General features: G+C 39.0%; 1 protein-coding gene across 1 annotated transcript; it reads right to left on the reverse strand.

Moving 5' to 3' along the window:
* Positions 1 to 7223: 7223 nt before the first annotated feature.
* Positions 7224 to 18779, reverse strand: LOC124595062 (39S ribosomal protein L12, mitochondrial). The gene is made up of 4 exons (XM_047133639.1): positions 18599 to 18779; positions 10707 to 10953; positions 10481 to 10612; positions 7224 to 7442 (listed from the first exon to the last, which is right to left on the reverse strand). Exons 1-4 carry the CDS (start codon positions 18658 to 18660, stop codon positions 7326 to 7328), a joined length of 558 nt encoding a protein of 185 aa, XP_046989595.1. The 5' UTR covers positions 18661 to 18779; the 3' UTR covers positions 7224 to 7325.
* Between the last annotated feature and the right edge of the window lie 900 nt (positions 18780 to 19679).

Here is a 19679-nt window from a genome sequence, read left to right on the forward strand (position 1 = left end):
AACTGTTAAAATGTAAATGTGGCAAAAAGTGATGCAAACTGTGTTAAACAGTAAACGTTATAAACGACGAATTTTGTGTTGTTTGTGAAACTTATGGTGCATAAACCAAATAACTGTTTGTAAATCGATATAAACTGCAATTTACTTCGACGATAATGAGGATTTTCACACTGCAAATGAACGTTTGTTGGCAAGTGTAAACAATGTGGTGAAACACCTACCTTTGCGAACATCGACGCCGTTGTTCCTGGCCGGCCTTCAGATGCTTGGAGACAATAAACTCAGCACCTGTCGTAGGCGATGTGGAGGCTAAAAACTACATCGACCATATATGCCCCGGGAACAATAGTCATGAAAACGCACAAGGACCTGGAGTGTTGTGTCGTAACAGAAGACATGGACGTTGCTTCAGATCACGCACACGCTCAATCTTATGGTGTCACCGAACTTAACACGCCATTTATGCTGGAATAACAACTTGTAATGAACACTATGTGAGAGTGAATACTGTTGAAGACTGTCATAACACAGCGATTTTGAAACTGCCGCACGCGAAATTCAGTGATGCTACTGCGCATGCGCAAAGACTACGTGCTGCCAGATGTGCATTGGGAAACCAACGCTGGGAGCACACAACATTAACTGCTCTGGTGAACAGCTTGTTCAAACAAACTGTATGTATATATATATATATATATATATATATATATATATATATATATATATATATATATATATATTAATTGTGTAAAAAAGGATCCAAACTGTAATAATTGTATTTAGTATATAGGTTTAGAAAGTAAGTGTTGGTTAAGATTATCCCCTACGGATGCACGTGGCCTTTCCAATGAAAATTACATGTATTGACTTTTAGGTTTGCTAGCCTGCCACGCTAAATGTTTTAGCGTGACAGTCGAGGGGGCGATGTAGCGGGGCTTTCAATTTCGCCGCGCTACACTCGTTCCCTCAGATAAAAAATATCTCGTCGCAGCGGTATGAGCGCTCGACGGCAGAGAAACTACCAAAATTGTTAACTTTTTTTGTTTTTTTATTCCGTTTCAATTGTCTTTTGATAGCGGTAGCTTAAGGCAGGCGTGATCGGATGCTGACGTAAAAACTTAATGGCTAATCTTGATCTGATTGTAATGTGTCGATATTGTGGAAGTTATTAAGAAATTCGTTGGATGGAAGTAGCAAAGTGAATTAAATTGCATACAGTATCAAGATGATTTTAATTGGTATAAATTAGTGGTCCCTGGACTATTGCAAGATTTCGGAGCAGATTTTTTCACGCTGAAATGAATGAGATTTTTGAAGACGTGGACGCCGCCCTAAAGAAGATAAGTTAATCTGGTAAAGGATGATCTCTCGTCTACGCCACTTCCCCCTGTCCGTTACATTCTGTTATTCTCTGTTTCTTTTCAATAACTTTTGTAGTGAAAATTGGTTTAACTTTTGCTCAAAAACGCCACAAGGACCACCCCCAACAATAGCTTTTCCGAATAACGAAGTCCGATAGCTTTTCTGTAATACAAAGTCCGATTTGCTTTTCATTCTTTCCCTTTTTCACGGTCTCTCTTCTCCCATTTTTTTTATTAACCACTACACTTTGCTGTCTGTCAGATATTTTGTATCACTGAATAAGTGATCGAAAAATTTTGTTGCAACATTGTGCACCACTTCTTGTGCTAAAGACAACCTTAATGTGGAGCAATTAATGTAATTTTTCTTCCTGGTGTTGTAATTATATACCTCATTGTTCCTTTTGAACTGTAGTGGATTATTTACAACAAACACAAGGGAATAAATAACTGTGAAGAAGTAGTTGAAATGCCCAACTCCTTAAACAGATGTCTACAAGATGACCTTGGGTCAGCACCACATATTCTTACAACACGGTTTTCCTCAATGAAGACTGACTAACTTTCTTTCTTAGACACGAGTTACACCCCTTCCCCCTGAAACATTATTACGTAAGACATTCCTGAATAAAAATATGCAAAATATGTCAACCTATTGTCTTGTCTCTCTCTCCACGATTTGCCCTGATTCTAAGCACAAATGTGGCTGAACTAAATTGTTTTAGGAGTTCCAAAATGTATTTTCCAATTTAAATTTCCCTCAACATGGACCCCTAAGAATTTTGAAGTTTCAGGCCTGTTTATTATTTCCTCACCATGTGTTACACTTATCATTGGTGTAGTACATCTAGATGTGTAGAAGTGAATATGTTATGACTTTTTAAAATTAAGGGTGACCATTCGCAGAAAACCAGTCAATGATGCTTTTAAGAACTGTGTTTACTATATCGTCTGCTTCTGTGTGTATGGTTGGATTGATTATAATACTAGTGTCATCTGCAAGAAGAACTAATTCTGCCTGTTGTATACTAGATGGATGATCGTTTATATATATATGAGGAACAGTTGTGGACCTAAGATTGAACCTTGGGTTACCCCACAGTCAGAATTATTTCCCTGAATTTCCTTGAATTGTTAAGTACAACTTTGTGCATTCTTTTGGTTAGATATGACATTATCCACTGGTTGGCTACACTGTAATTCCCATAAAACGTCAATTTAACTAGGAGAATACTGTCATTCACACAGTCAAATGCCTTGGAGAGGTCACAGAAAATACCAACTAGCACTATTTTATTATTTAATGCTTGTAAAATCTGGTGATTGAACATGTAACTGGCATTCTCAGTAGAGCAGTCCTTCTGAAAACCAGACTGATTTGCTAAAGCGAGATACTGTTATAGAATATACCAACTTCTCAAAAAATTTGAAGAATGATGTTAAGAGTGAAACAGGCCAGTAGTTACTGACACCTCTATCACCCTTTCTAGGGCTTGGAATGAAATTATGTATTCTGAAGAAGAAATAAAACTAATTATCCAGAGACACCATGCAAAAAATTGGAAATCTCTAGATATTTCAATACTAAGTAAAAGAGCACTTTATCAGACCCTCTTTCAGAAACGACTTCCTGACACTCGAATCTATACTCGATGTTAACAAATTTCTCTTCTTCAGAAACACTTTCCTTGCCATTGCCAGTCTACATTTTATATCCTCTCTACTTCGACCATCATTAGTTATTTTGCTCCCCAAATAGCAAAACTCCTTTACTACTTTAAGTGTCTCATTTCCTAATCTAATACCCTCAGCATCACCCGACTTAACTCGACTACATTCCATTATCCTCGTTTTGCTTTTGTTGATGTTCATCTTATATCCTCCCTTCAAGACACCATCCATTCCGTTCAACTGCTCTTCCAAGTCCTTTGCTGTCTCTGACAGAATTACAATGTCATCGGCGAACCTCAAAGTTTTTACTTCTTCTCCATGAATTTTAATACCTACTCTGAATTTTTCTTTTGTTTCCTTTACTGCTTGCTCAATATAGAGATTGAATAACATCGGGGAGAGGCTACAACCCTGTCTTACTCCCTTCCCAACCACTGCTTCCCTTTCATGTCCCTCAACTCTTATAACTGCCACCTGGTTTCTGTACAAATTGTAAATAGCCTTTCGCTCCCTGTATTTTACCCCTGCCACCTTCAGAATTTGAAAGAGTATTCCAGTCAACATTGTCAAAAGCTTTCTCTAAGTCTACAAATGCTAGAAACATAGGTTTGGCTTTCCTTAATCTATCTTCTGAGATAAGTCGTAGGGTCAGTATTGCCTCATGTGTTTCAACATTTCTATGTAATCCAAACTGATCTACCCCAGGGTTGGCTTCTACCAGTTTTTCTGTTTGTCTGTAAAGAATTCAAGTTAATATTTTGCAGCAGTGACTTATTAAACTGGTAGTTCAAAACACCTGCTTTCTTTGGGATTGGAATTATATTGTTCTTGAAGTCTTAGGGTATTTTGCCTGTCTCATACATCTTTCTCACCAGATGGTAGAGTTTTGTCAGGGCTGGCTCTCCCAAGGCTGTCAGTAGTTCTAATGGAATGTTGTCTACTCCCAGGGCCTTGTTTCGACTTAGGTCTTTCAGTGCTCTGTCAAAGTCTTCAAGCAGTATCATATCTTCCATTTCATCTTTATCTACATCCTCTTCCATTTCCATAATATTTTTCTCAAGTACATCGCCCTTCTTTAGACCCTCTGTATACTCCTTCCACCTTTCTGCTTTCCCTTCTTTGCTTAGAACTGGGTTTCCATCTGAGCTCTTGATATTCATACAAATGGTTCTTTTCTTCAAATGTCTCTTTAATTTTCCTGCAGGCAGCATCTATCTTCACTCTCGTTTTTGAGACATTTGTATTCCTTTTTGCCTGCTTCATTTACTGTAGTTTTATATTTTCTCTTTTCATCAATTAAATTCAATACATCTTCTGTTTCCAAAGGATTTCTACCAGACCTCGTCTTTTTACCTACTTGATCCTCTGCTGCCTTCACTATTTCATCCCTCAAAGCTACCCATTCTTGTTCTACTGTGTTTTTTTCCCCCATTCCTGTCAATCATTCCCTAATGCTCTCCCTGGAACTCTCTGCAACCTCTGGTTCTGTCAGTTTATCCAGATCCCATCTCCTTAAATTCCCACCTTTTTTTCTGTTTCTTCAGTTTTAATCTACAGTTCATAACCAATAGATTGTGGTCAGTCCACATCTGCCCCTGGAAATGTCTTATAATTTAAATGTTGTTGCTAAATCTCTGTCTTACCATTATATAATCTATCTGACAACTTCCAGTATCTCCAGGCTTCTTCCATGTATACAACCTTCTTTTATGTTTCTTGAACCAAGTGTTAGCTATGATTAAGTTATGCTCTGTGCAAAATTCTACCAGGCGGCTTCCTCTTTCATTTCTTACCCCCATTCCATTTTCACCTGCTACATTATCTTTTCTACTTTTCCCTACTATCGAATTCCTGTCCCCCATCTCCCTTCACTATCTGAATAATTTCTTTTATCTCATCATACATTTCATCAATTTCGTCAACATCTGCAGAGCTAGTTGGCATATAAACTTGTACTACTGTGGTAGGCGTGGGCTTCGTATCTATCTTGGCCACAATAATGCGTTAATTATGCTGTTTGTAGTAGCTTACCCACATTCCTATTTTCCTATTCATTATTAAACCTACTCCTGCGTTACCCCTATTTGATTTTATGTTTATAACCCTGTATTCACCTGACCAAAAGTCTTGTTCCTCCTACCACCAAATGTTCACAAATTCCCACTATATCTAACTTTGACCTATCCATTTCCCTTTTTAAATTTTCTAACCTAACCGCCCGATTATGGGATACGACATTCCACACTCTGATCTGTAGAATGCCAGCTTTCTTTCTCCTGATAATGATCCTCCTGAGTAGTCCCCGCCCAGAGATCTGAATGGGGTACTATTTTACCTCTGGAATATTTTACCCAAGAGGACACCATCATCATTTAACCATACAGTAAAGCTGCATGCCCTCGAGAAAAATTACAGCTGTATTTTCCCCTTGCTTTCAGCCATTCGCAGCACCAGCACAGCAAGTCCGTTTTGGTGCATAGACAGTTGATACTAGGGCTCGGAAAGGAGAGCCCATGCCTTGAACTTCTCTATTCATGTCTTGTAAACTGTGTCTCTTGAGACTTGGAAATGAAAACATGCTTCTGATTTCATCACGTTCAAGGGTCTGATGACAACAACTGGCTCAGACTCTCTTGGAATTGGGCTGTCAGCTGAGCCATAGCTTTCTACTCACAGCGTATGTGCCATTTGGTAGGCCTATAATGGCAAACACCGTACAAAGATTTCATCATAAGAACTGCACTAAATCCAGCACTTGTATTGCAGCGAATTATGTGCACTGTTGTACTTGTTCCCAATGTATTAGTTTTGAAAGCCTAAAGACAATAGGCATAATTCGCAATTTGAAGAACCGTGAAATATCTCCAAGCTGTCAGGCACCGAGTAGCTCACTTGTGCAGTTATTATTAAAACTGCAATATGTTACTCATTTTCTGGAAGGTGGAATACATGTAGATATTTTCGCTCTTTTTTACATGACGAATTGCTTTATTAACAAGAACTTGCACCACAGATTATGGTTATTTTACAAACTAAATATGAAACATTGCAACAGTTAAAATAACACTAAGTAGTAGTCCAACTGAAACAAACAAGTATTCAAGCACTTTGTATCTTAACAGTTCCTGTCCTCAAATTATTGTATTAACATTGAAGAAGTTGAAAAAAGTTCTCGCATGTAAACAATTTGACATTGAAGACTGTGTGTGGATGAATAACTGTGGTATCAAACTGACACTCACAGCAGCCTTATAATACTAAATTGTGATCAAGTCACAAAAATAGGCAGAGAAATAAAGCATGCAGTGTGTTATACTGAGTGCCATTGTAACCATATATATCTTTTTTCCCAATGTAAGTACTCTTTTGATTTGTCAATAAATTCCCTGTTACAAAATAACATTTTAATTGACATCTATACCCTACAAGGCCACATTAAAGCTCTCAGTACATCCAATTAAATGCACATGTCTGATTCCAGCCCAATTTATTATGCATCCCCAAATAAGCTTATGGATGTAATTACTGTACATGATAAAAATATAAGGGAAATCAATAAATTATTTTTTTTATGGAAACAATGTACTTTTTATCTATCAGAGCTGATCCAACTGTACTTACTTCATCTTTACGCACCTGTTTTTCTTCTTTTAGATTATTCATTTATAGTTTTAAAGACAAGTCACATCATGATTCTGAGTAGATAAAACTTTATTTAATGAAAAATAATAAAATGCAATTGTTTCTTAACATGATTCAAACTGGGTTTGCTTCCATCTCAATTATTTTTGTAAATAAACAGTACTGACAACTAACCTACACAAATGTTCCAGCAGATCAACCAAAAACGCTGCTGTTCGAAAATGCATACACAAAGCCACAATTTCTGTGCGTGGTAGCTGCAGTCCTTAAGAGTAGTTCTTGCACTACTACTTTGTTCATTTGCTTACTCTTGCCGTGACAACAGAACATGTTCAATATGTCTAGTGTCTATTGAGCAAGACAAATTCCCACCCACAGTTGATAATGTTCACTGTAGAGTTACATAAATGCTTTGCATGACGTACTACATAAAAAAATTAGAATGTTTGTGCATATAGATAACACTACTTGCTTCATGTTCCTGAAGACTCTCCTTCTGGTGGGATATCTGGAGCATTTCTCCCCAAACAAGAAATATAGCTTCAACAGTACAAAAGAAAAATACTTTATTAACAATTACACAAACTACACAAATTTCACAAAAGGAAACTCTTCACAGAGAGTTATAATTTCCGGAAGAGTTCTTCACACCTAACTTATTTCACATGTAGCCCCTACTTTTGATAAAGCTTCTTTCAATTTGTCTGCTTCATCCTTCGCAATGTCTGCTTTTACAACAACTGGAGCACTCTCAACAAACTTTTTAGCCTGTGGAACAAAAAGTAAAAGAACATGTTTTTATTTTTAATTATTTATTGCAATATAGTCTTCCTTAAAATAAAAAACCTGGTAATGTAATGAGTCTGTATAAACTGTTCTGATTACTATTACATTCATCAATGTGTTTCTTTACCATGCAATTCATATAGTACCTTACAAGATAAATCCTTAATATGCAAATATCTTTTTGGCAATCAATATGCAAAATCTCCAACTCAATTTCATTATACAAACCTCAAGAACAAAGTAACTTCTTAAATTATGTTTAGGTTATTATTTTGTATTTTTATGCTCATCACTCTTAGAATGTAAGCCTACCATGCAAATATATACTGTCATCAGGAAATAGTGAGTGGAGCTGAGGATGCCAGAAAATGGAGTGCCAAGTGGAGAAATCAGAAAATTACTGACATATTCTTCTGTTAGAGTTCAACTGAGGAGTGACAGCAGCAGAGGCAGCCAAAAACATTTGCACTGTGTACGGGGATAATGCCACTGGGCAGGGCATGACAAGAATGGTTTTCTCATTTTAAGGAGGATCATTTTGATGGTAGTGACTCTCCGTTCAGGAAGACCTTTGGGGTTTGATGGAGATCATTTAAACACATTAATCCACAATGATCCATATCAGTGCACCTGAGAACTAGCAAATGCGATTAATTGTGATTATTCCATCATGGTGTGACATTTGTGTACGACAGGGAAGATTCAAATGTAGGGTGTATAGGTACTGTACGATCTAAGCCATGAACAACAGTGTGGCCATTCCTACCCCGTATCATTACTGGTGATGAGAAATGGTATCTTTATGCTGACATAAGAAATAGAAAGGAACGACTGAGCCCAAACAAAGCAGCAACTCCCCATACAAAGACCTGTGCACGTTCACAAAAGATAATGTTATGCAGCTGGTGGAACAGTGATGGTGTGGTGTACGACAAATTGCTTCCCTGCTGTGTAACCATCACTGCAGATATTGACAGTAAAAAACTAAGATGTCTTCCAGATGCAATCCATGAACAATAATGCCAGCCTGTGTTCTGCTAGACTGACAATATGCAGGAGTTGCATTGGGAAGTCATTCTGTAGCCATCTTATTCATCTGACCTTGCACCCTTACATTTTCACCTTTTCCACCTTTATCGAGCAACTGTCAAGTAACTTCTTTCCTGGATGAAAATGCACTCCAAACATGGCTCAACGAGTTCTTTGCCTAAAACAATGTGATTTCTACAGTCACACAATCGAAAAGTTATCCCAGCGTTGCAGACTGTTTTAAATAGTGAAGCAGAATGTATTATTGATTAAGCCTCTTATGTGCATCTGTTGTGTTTAATAAACTTATGTGCCAACCTAATACTTAGGGCTGGAAAAATAATTTCCCCAGGCAAGAGATATTACATAAATGTTTTTCAACATGGCCATAATTTCACCTACGAATTAATAAATAATATAAAAGATAATGGCAAGTGCTTTACAGTGATAGTCTGGAGGGTAAATGTTATGTAATCACAATTATATGCCTAAGAGATTACTTGCCTAGGTTTTTAACAGTTAATGCTGCAGACCATATGAGGGGGGTAACCAAAGAAAAAAAAAAAACCGGAATTATTTGTTAAGAGCTATATATTTCCAAAGTGTTTACAAAACAACCTTATCCCCTTCAAAATGTTCTCAAATACAACTAATACATTTGTCCCACCGGTACTTCGACTGTTCGAAATATTTTTTGTAGTCATCTTTAGAAAGACTGACAGCTCCTTAAATTCTTCAATTTTGTCAAATTGGTGTTGTTTCATGCCCCTTTTCATGCTTGGAAATAAGGAAAAGTCACACGGAGCCAGGTCAGGTGAGTAAGGAGCACAAGGCAGCAGAACCACGGCATTTTTAGCCAAAAACTGTCTAACATTGATGGCTGTGTGTGCAGGTGGATTGTTGTGGTGGAAGAACCAGTATCCCACCTGCCACAAATCACGTCTTTTTGGACGAACACTGTTGCACATCCTCCTTAAAACAGTCTGTGAGCACAAGCTCTCGAATTTTTTCAATACTTTCAACGATTTAGGCTGTTGATGGATGTCCAGAATGAGGTTTGTCATCAAATGATATGACACTATTTCTAAACTGAGCTAACTGACACTATTTCTAAACTGAGCAAACCACTCATACACCTGAGTTTTTCAATTGTGTCATCTTGGTAAGCTGTTTGCAGCATTAAAACTGTTTCAGCAGCATTTTTACTGAGTGTATAACAAAATTTCACAGCTGAATATTGTTCACTTAATGTTGGCATCATAGAAAACTAAACAAGAACAAAAGCTGCTACCAAAACAATCAATGCAGATGAGAGGGGAGGGGGGAGGGAGAATTGTGACATGCTATCAATATCAGGTCATTATGGATGGGGATTGTACTGAAAAAGAGCAGGTAAGGAACTGCAAAATTCACAACAGAACAATCCATTTGACAAGTATATCCAGAGTTTTTGATTGTAGAGGGCTGTCTGAACAATCCAGCTCCTTTTCACAATGTAAGGAGGCATGTGTCTTAACAAATGCCACACACACAGTGAACATTACTCCCAAGAATGTTAAAACCACCAACACAATTCATGTGTGTAGCAACAGACACACATAACTGTAATACACTAGAACTTCTTGAACAGGTGTAGAATGAAACATTTTGGAAACAATCAAGTTTCAACAAGATGCAACACTGCTTTTTGCCAGTGTCACCTGTGAGTGATTTCTTCCCTCGCAGGTGGACTGGCAGATCATCCCAGAACCTCTGATCATCATGTTACCCAGGACAAAGATTTTAATATACTGAATACTATGTACAACTGTGAAGTTAAAAACTTGCTGTTAACAATTTTGTTCAATCCAAGCTTGTGCTCTAATGCTTTTCATTTCCATTATGAGAATATCCTCATCAGCACAATGAATCACAACAGAAGTACCTAAATCAAATCTTTATACTAGTTAATGAAGAGCTTATGACATAAAACAAAACTTTTGAATTATTACCTGAACTAAGTTCATTCCTTCAAGTAAGTTCTTAACTTCTTTGATGAGAGCAACTTTCTGTTTTTCATCAAACTGTAAAAGTTTGACAGTAAAACTTGTCTTTACTGTTTTTGCTGCCATAGATTCATCATCCTGTAAAGTTAAAATCAACAGATTTTTTTTTTTGTCTCCAAAACAGCATTATTACAGTAATGGAAATAAACTATAGGCATGCATGCACCCATACCTCTGCTTGTGAAGCTCCAGGATATGCACCAACTGCCCCAACAGGCATAAGTGGTGCATCAGGTAAATTTAGTCGCTTTTTTAGAGCTTCACTCAATTCAGCAACTTCTAGTAAATTAAGTCTTGATATTGATGTAACGAGTTCCTCAATTTTTGGTGAAAGTGGTTTTGCAGCACCTTCTGAATGTGGAGGAACTATCTTCCCCTCAACATGTACTTCAGGTTGTGAAGCCTGATAGATAACACTCCTACAAACACAACACACATTACTATATCACATAAAAAAGAGAACTTTTGAAATGTCATACAAAGATTCTTTTAATAACCATGGTGAATGTATATTTCAACGAATCACGTTACTATAGGGAATACACATCAACATCAAATTTCAGTTTACCTGCAGTTATGGAGGCCAGCAAGGTTTGTGACAATTTTATCCCCCCCAGGAAATAAGAATAAGTTACCTCAAATTTGGAATCAAGTGTAACACAATATATCGCAATGCTGATTTTCAGAGCTAATCACATAGCAACAGCATGCTTGAGGACATCCCTCTGTACTTAACAAAAATACCACTGCTCTGGGCTTCGACGAACTGTTGAATCATGAAATTCTTCACTGAAGGCCATATAGGTAATTTTCAGAAGTGCTTATTTGCCAACCCATGTTGCCCCTTTTCTAACTTGTCTACTTTTTCATTATGCATGATGCTTGCAAGTGAATTCATTTATAAGAAACTGACAACTTTTACTATTTCTTTTGCATCTACATCTACATCCATACTCCGCAAGCCACCTGACGGTGTGTGGCGGAGGGTATCTTGAGTACCTCTATCGGTTCTCCCTTCTATTCCAATCTTGTATTGTTCGTGGCAAGAAAGATTGTCAGTATGCCTCTGTGTCGGCTCTAATCTCTCTGATTTTATCCTCATGGTCTCTTCGTGAGATATACGTAGGGGGGAGCAATATACTGCTTGACTCCTCATGAAGGTATGTTCTTGAAACCTCAACAAAAGCCCGTACCGAGCTACTGAGCGTCTCTCTTGCAGAGTCTTCCACTGGAGTTTATCTATCATCTCTGTAACGCTTTCGTGATTACTAAATGATCCTGTAACGAAGCGCGCTGCTCTCCATTGGATCTTCTCTATGTCTTCTATCAACACTATCTGGTACGGATCCCACACTGCTGAGCAGTATTCAAGCAGTGGGCGAACAAGTGTACTGTAACCTACTTCCTTTGTTTTTGGATTGCATTTCCTTAGGATTCTTCCAATGAATCTCAGTCTAGCATCTGCTTTATCGACGATTAACTTTATATGATCATTCCATTTTAAATCACTCCTAATGCCTACTCCCAGATAATTTATGGAATTAACTACTTCCAGTTGCGGACCTGCTATACTGTAGCTAAATGATAAAGGATCTTTCTTCCTATGCATTTGCAGCACATTACACTTGTCTACATTGAGATTCAATTGCCATTCCCTGCACCATGCGTCAATTTGTTGCAGATCCTCCTGCATTCAGTACAATTTTCCATTGTTGCAACCTCTTGATATACTACAGCATCATCCGCAAAAAGCCTCAGTGAATTTCCGATGTTATCCACAAGGTCATGAATAGCAACGGTCCTATGACACTCCCCTACGGCACACCTGAAATCACTCTTACTTCAGAAGACTTCTCTCCATTGAGAATGACATGCTGCATTCTGTTATCTAGGAACTCTTCAATCCAATCACACAATTGGTCTGGTAGTCCATATGCTCTTACTTTCTTCATTAAACAACTGTGGGGAACTGTATCAAATGCCTTGCGGAAGTCAAGAAACACGGCATCTACCTGTGAACACGTGTCTATGTCCCTCTGAGTCTCGTGGACGAATAGCGCGAGCTGGGTTTCACACAATCGTCTTTTTCGAAACCCATGCTGATTGCTACAGAGTAATTTCTAATCTTCAGAAAAGTCATTAAACTCGAACATAATAAGAAGAGTCATTAAACTCGAACATAATATGTGTTCCAAAATTCTACAATTGATCGGCGTTAGAGATATAGGTCTATAGTTCTGCACATCTGTTCGACATACCTTCTTGAAAACGGGGATGATCTGTGCCCTTATCCAATCTTTTGGAATGCTACGCTCTTCTAGAGACCTACGGTATACCGCTGCAAGAAGGGGGGCAAGTCCCTTTGCGTACTCTGTGTAAAATCGAACTGGTATCCCATCAGGTCCAGCGGCCTTTCCTCTTTTGAGCGTTTTTAATTGTTTTTCCACCCCTCTGTCATCTATTTCGATATCTACCATTTTGGCATCTGTGCGACAATCTAGAGAAGGAACTACAGTGCAGTCTTCCTCTGTGAAACAGCTTTGGAAAAAGACATTTCGTATTTCGGCCTTTAGTCTGTCATCCTCTGTTGCAGTACCATTTTGGTCACAGATGTCTGGACATTTTGTTTTGATCCACCTACCACTTTGACATAAGACCAAAATTTCTTATGATTTTGTGCCAAGTCAGTACACAGAATTTTACTTTCGAATTCATTGAACGCCTCTCGCATAGCCCTCCTCACACTACATTTCGCTTCGTGTAATTTTTGTTTGCCTGCAAGGCTTTGGCTGTGTTTATGTTTGCTGTGAAGTTCCCTTTGCTTCAGTACCAGTTTTCTAACTCGGTTGTTGTACCACGGTGGCTCTTTTCCATCTCTTACAATCTTACTTGGCACATACTCATCTAATGCATATTGTATGATGCTTTTGAACTTTGTTCACTGATCCTCAATACTATCTGTACTTGAGACAAAACTTTTGTGTTGAACCATCAAGTACTCTGAACCCTGCTTTTTGTCACTTTTGCCAAACACAAAAATCTTCCTACCTTTTTTAATATTTCTATTTACAGCTGAAATAATCGATGCAGTAACCGCTTCATGATTGCTGATTCCCTGTTCTACGTTAACTGTTTCAAATGGTTCAGGTCTGTTTGTCACCAGAAGGTCTAATATGTTATCACCATGAGTCGGTTCTCTGTTTAACTGCTCAAGGTAGTTTTCAGATAATGTACTTAAAAAATTTCACTGGATTCTTTGTCCCTGCCACCCGTTATAAACGTTTGACTCTCCCAGTCTACATCTGGTAAATTAAAATCACCACCGGAACTACAACATGGTCGGGAAATCTACTCGAAATATTTTCCTGCTGATTCAGGGGGCCTATAGAGACGCCCAATTACCATGTTTGAGCCTTCTTTAACCATGACCTTCACCCACATTATTTCACATTTCGGATCTCCGTCTATTTCCTTCGATACTATTGCACTTTTTATCGCTATAAACACGCCTCGCCCTTCACTGTCCAGCCTGTCTCTGTGGTATACATTCCAATCTGAATTTAGAATTTCATTACTGTTGACATCTGGTTTCAGCCAACTTTCCGTCCCTAGAACTATGTGGGCATTGTGACCATTTATTAATGAGAGCAGTTCTGGGACCTTTCTATAGACGCTCCTGCAGTTTACTATTACCACATTAATATTGTTATTCCCTGTTGCGTTTTGCCTACTGCTACCTTGTCGTGTCTCAGGAGGCTTCTTGTCGGGCCTAGGGCGGGAATCCTCTAACCTAAAAAAACCCAAATGTGCACTCCACACGTACTCCGCTACCCTTGTAGCCGCTTCCTGAGTGTAGTGCACACCTGGCCTATTCAGGGGGACCCTACATTTCTCCACCTGATAGTGGAGGTCAAGAAATTTGCACCCCGATCTCCGCAGAATCGTCTGAGCCTATGGCTTAAGCCTTCCACCCAGCTCCAAACCAGAGGACCGCGATTGGTTCTGGGAATGATACTACAAATAGTTAGCTCAGATTCCACCCTGCGAGCGAGGCTTTCCACCATCACCAACTCCGCCAACCGCCTGTATGAACTGAGGATGACCTCTGAACCCAGATGCAGGAGTCATTGGTGCCGACATGAGCAACAATTTGCAGTCGGGTGCACCCAGTGATCTCTAACGCCACCAGCAGGGCCTCCTCCACATTTCGGATGAGACCCCCCCGGCAAGCAGACAGAGCGAATGCTGGCCTTCTTCCCCGACCTTTCTGCTATTTCCCTAAAGGGCTCCATCACCCGCCTAACATTGGAGCTCCCAATCACTAATAAACCCCTTCCCCCGTGTACCTGCTTGGACCTTGCTGAAGGAGCAGCCACACGTCTTCTTACAGGCAGAGTGGGTGATGCCACATGGCCAGCCTCCACATTGACCCTCCGCCTCATGCGACGCGAACGCCGCTGAACCCACTACTCCCCTCGGGGAGAGGGTGCCTCAACTGCGCTCGGTACCCGCGAAGATGTCTCGACAGCTGGGACCATGGGTGAAGCATGTAACACCTGGGGTGTACCACACGACGCACCAGACTCCCCACTGCCAATACACTCCGAGGCAGCAGCCTGACGGATGATAGCTGACTAAACTGTGGTTACCAGACACTTCTTGTTGGAAACAATGAAAATAAGTACTACCTGTCTCTGGACTGTATTCAAAACAAACACGAAATCTATGGAACACTATTACTAGTACTTGAAAATTAAAGCTTCCTAAAAGCAAAAACACACGGAAAAAGAAGTGACAAGTAAGAAAAACACAGTTAATACTTAAATTTACGTAGCTTGCTGCACAGGAGATGTGAAGCAGACGGCATTTACGACACTACTCGCACTGAACATTTAAGTAGTTCGTATGTTATTGTTCATGTGAACTGCAGCTTTTGAAATTCTCTGACTGACTAATTATTAAGGCATTGAGGCCTTGAGCAGTCCTAACACATTAAGTAACTTATATGATAACTAGTCTCAGACAAGTATACTAAAGTTCCAGGTCATTTAGATCTTGTATGAACTGATGTCTAGAAGGAACTAGAAGGGACGAACTTTAGCATTTTCCATGGTTCTTATGCAACCAGTAGTACACACACAGACAAAAGTTTGCCCTTGTGTTCTCCAAGTACATAGCCCATGAGGAAAATGATATGTAACACACTGTATGCCTATGTGTCTTCTTACACAGATCCCTGTAATGGTGTAAATGAAAGTTGATTCATTTCAATAATTCAATACTGAGGAGTGCCCGGCAATCAAAAAGTTGACGACTACAGCGTCATTCTTTGCACAAGGTATTTTTCACAAAGATTTTCGATTATATTGATACAGGCATTTTTCCAGCTTCTGTGAAAGTGTTAGCTGGAGCTGAAGACGTTACACCCAGTCATAGACAAACATTTTTGTACTAAAGTTTATCTACTAAAAACAATTAGGCTACTGCTAAATGGCACTGGTGTGTTCCAGGTATCCATAATCTATGCAAAATTAAAGTATCACTTGGTACAATCAGAGTTAGGGCCTATATGCTATTGTAAGTGCCCCATCAAACTCTGGAAACTAACCTAATAATATTTAAAGCTTGTTCATATGACAAAGCCATTACACATGTGGTGACTCCAACTTAGATGAGAATCAATAAAACTCCCAAATACCAAAGAATATACATTTCATTGAAGTTTTGTGAAAATCGCTGGCTTGTGAATGGGATAATGGCTAGATTTCTTTGGTGATATCTGTAAGACAGATAAGTCTCTACAATTTAAATGGCTTTAAATAGTCTAATTTGTGCTAATTGTATGCAGATGTCTGCTTATTGCAACAGTTTCATTTTTGGTGAAATATTTCTGCATACCTCAGGTGAATACATTGCAACAAGCAGCAGACTCGAAATTTGCAACTTGATGTCCAAATACTTCATATGTGAACCATACAACAGAAATTGTTGGGATCCATGACAGTCTTATGACATTTACTTTACACGTTGTTGCCTCCAGTAAGTTTTTATTTCCAATAATTGTTTGACACAACATATCCCTGCAGCACACTGCCATCTCCAGTTGTCTTGTCAGAATAGGTGACTCAACTACCACACTCAACAGAAACTTCATAACAGAAAGGAGTGCATACCACTCTAAGTAATGTTGGTAACAATGTGTCGTGCAAAGCTACCATTAGAAACACAAAGAGGCTGAAGGCAAAAACATGTAAAATACATAACATTAAATGGTTGTAAGTATCAACCATTTCCATTCTAGCATAGATGAGTGTCAGAAAAAATTGAGTACATACTAGGAATGGAGAAGCTGTTTCACAGAAATTAGCAATGATTTCATGGTTTCAATTTTTTTTGTTGGAGATAAATACATCAATAAATTTCTATTTTGCCTTTACCAATGAGAGTCAAAAACCTCCAGACAAAGGGAGCTCTCTGCTATACAAGTTTCTCTTTTTTATTGTAGTTTGTGTGTACCCAAAATCTGACTACTAGATTAAGCAGTTGTACATTTAAGTTATATGCAACTGTGTTTATCAAGACTAATTTGTGCACAATCAGATATCAGTATCTTGCAACAAACTTAAAGGGAATACAAGAGACCATAATAATTAGAGATGATAATTTGGAGATGTGATACACAACCTAATTTCATGTCATTAACTGTTCTGACTTTTCAAGAAATCCTAGGTTTCTTAATATGCAGTGACATTCAGAAAGTCATGACACCACTATGACCGAGCGAGGTGGCACAGTGGTTAGACAATGGACTCGCATTCGGGAGGACGACGGTTCAATCCCGCGTCCGGCCATCCTGATTTAGGTTTTCCGTGATTTCCCTAAATCATTCCAGGCAAATGCCGGGATGGTTCCTCTGAAAGGGCACGGCCGACTTCCTTCCCTAATCCGATGAGACCGATGACCACACTGTCTGGTCTCCTTCCCCAAAACAACCAACCAACCAACACCACTATGTTTGCAGGGCACAGATATTCATTGCCAGTGATGAAGATGGCACTACTTTTTCTCTCATCCACTTCTAAGAAAAATTTTGGAATAATCTCCTACAGTGATGTGTGCAAATTCAAGGTATGTAAAGTGAATTATATTTTCATATATGCCCCCTACTGCCTGTTGACACTGCACCACTATTGCAGACCTCCTGCTGATGACTGCTGCACTGAATACTTGTTTTATCAGCCACATAATGTCTGGTCATTTTTAGTATCTCTTACCATTGTATAAATCTGTACTTTGTGAATAATATACACAATGCTCATGAAACCAAACTTACGGTATGATGTCTCCACAGTTTTCACATTCGTCTCTGTTTAGTGCTCTCTTCCCAAAACATTTTTTTTCTGACACTGTGTAACTTAACGAGTGGAGATGAGTGGGCATTGTATATCACTCTGCAAAGGGGGAATTTCATTTAAGGGGAGAGACCAATAGGAACCAGAACCCTAACTAAAATGTTTACATTTCAGACTAGGAACCTTCTTACCCCACTCTGCCTGTTCTTTGCCACTATATCTCGTAGAACTAGAACAAAATTTGTTCACAACGAAATGGATTTTTAAGTTTGAATACCATGAAGAATATATTCACAGATAATCAAAGGTCTTAAGACTGTCAGACTGTAATATTGTGACATTAATAATGTTGTTTGATGCTGTACAGACTTACATTTATCTCCTGTCATACATTCTGATCCAACGAAAAAGTCACGAACAGCGAATTGTCACGCACAAATATCCGTAGTTGCAACATAATGGCCCTGATGGAAAAGAAAAGCGGCTGACGCAGAAAGTGCTGTGATGTGTAAATCGTTTACTTTGCGTTATGGTCAGAGCTTAGTGATAATGCAGTACAGTAAAAACATCTGCACATCTTATTAATTATTGTTTAGCATGATTACGCTGCCTGTCGTGAGTGCAGTAACAGATGTCATTCTATATCCAATTACTTGAACTGCGGTATGATGCATTAAGTGAGACATGCGAAATCTTGTTTCTCAGTACCTACCGTCTTGAAAAGCATCGCCAGTGCCTGATTGTGCCTCGAAAAAATATTTTTCCACTCTGCATCCCTTCAAAATTAACAGTAAAATTAGTATAAAGTTATTCTTTTCTGTGCACCGGCACTTTCAACGAAAACAAACTAACACCCGACAGCCATATGTAATATCGACTGAAGACTATCGATGCCGATTGCAAAGTTCCCTAACTCATTAAACGGAAGAACGTCGACAGGACCCCTCTTTCCTAATCAACAATCGCTGGCGGGCAAGTATAGAGGCGTATGTACAAAAATTACTGGAAAGCGCAGGAGTTTATGTTGAGTTTATTGTGATGAAAAGGCAACAGAAAAAGAAAACACAAGGCGACTGTGGGTAAAAAAGTGTCTAAAACAACAGAGGTACAAGAAATACAAAATGGCGGTGACGTTTTGTTTGCAAATTCCGTAATATGACAGGGGAGATTTAGATTTTTTGGTTACAAAACTGCAGTCATAATGTGTGGCAACAACATTTAGCTAGCTTGCAACCGACGACTTATTTACCAGTTTGAATTAATTATTTCGCATTTCAAAATAAAGTATTTCTGTGTTTACTCCAGGAACTGAGAAATTGTTGCATAAGTTCGAGGTGTTTTTCCGTAAGTTTAATAAACACAACAGATACACTCAACAGAGACTATAGTCATCAATAATGTACTCTCCTTCGCTGTTTACAAAAGTTTACCAGAGCTGGAGTAACTTCTCGATTCTGTGGCTGTAGAAATCTCGTGGTTTTGAGGCGAAGAACTCGTCGAGCCATGTTCGGAGCGCATTTTTATCAAGAAAGGAAGTAGCTTGAAGGTTGTTCGACAGACAGCGGAAAAGGTGAAAAGCTGAGAGCGCACGATGAGGTGAATAAGGTGGACACAGAATTTCTTCCCAACCAAACTCCTGTATTGTGTGTTTTGTTAGTCTAGCAGAGTGCGGAGGGGCTTTATCGGGGAGTATCATCACTTCCCACAGCCTTCCTGGTCGCAGTTCTTGGAATGAGTCTGCAAGACGTCTCAGTTGATGACATTAGTTTCAGTAGTGATGGTTATACCTCAGG

The sequence above is a fragment of the Schistocerca americana genome, chromosome 2 (genome assembly GCF_021461395.2).
Source record: "Schistocerca americana isolate TAMUIC-IGC-003095 chromosome 2, iqSchAmer2.1, whole genome shotgun sequence".
Taxonomy (NCBI): domain Eukaryota; kingdom Metazoa; phylum Arthropoda; class Insecta; order Orthoptera; family Acrididae; genus Schistocerca; species Schistocerca americana.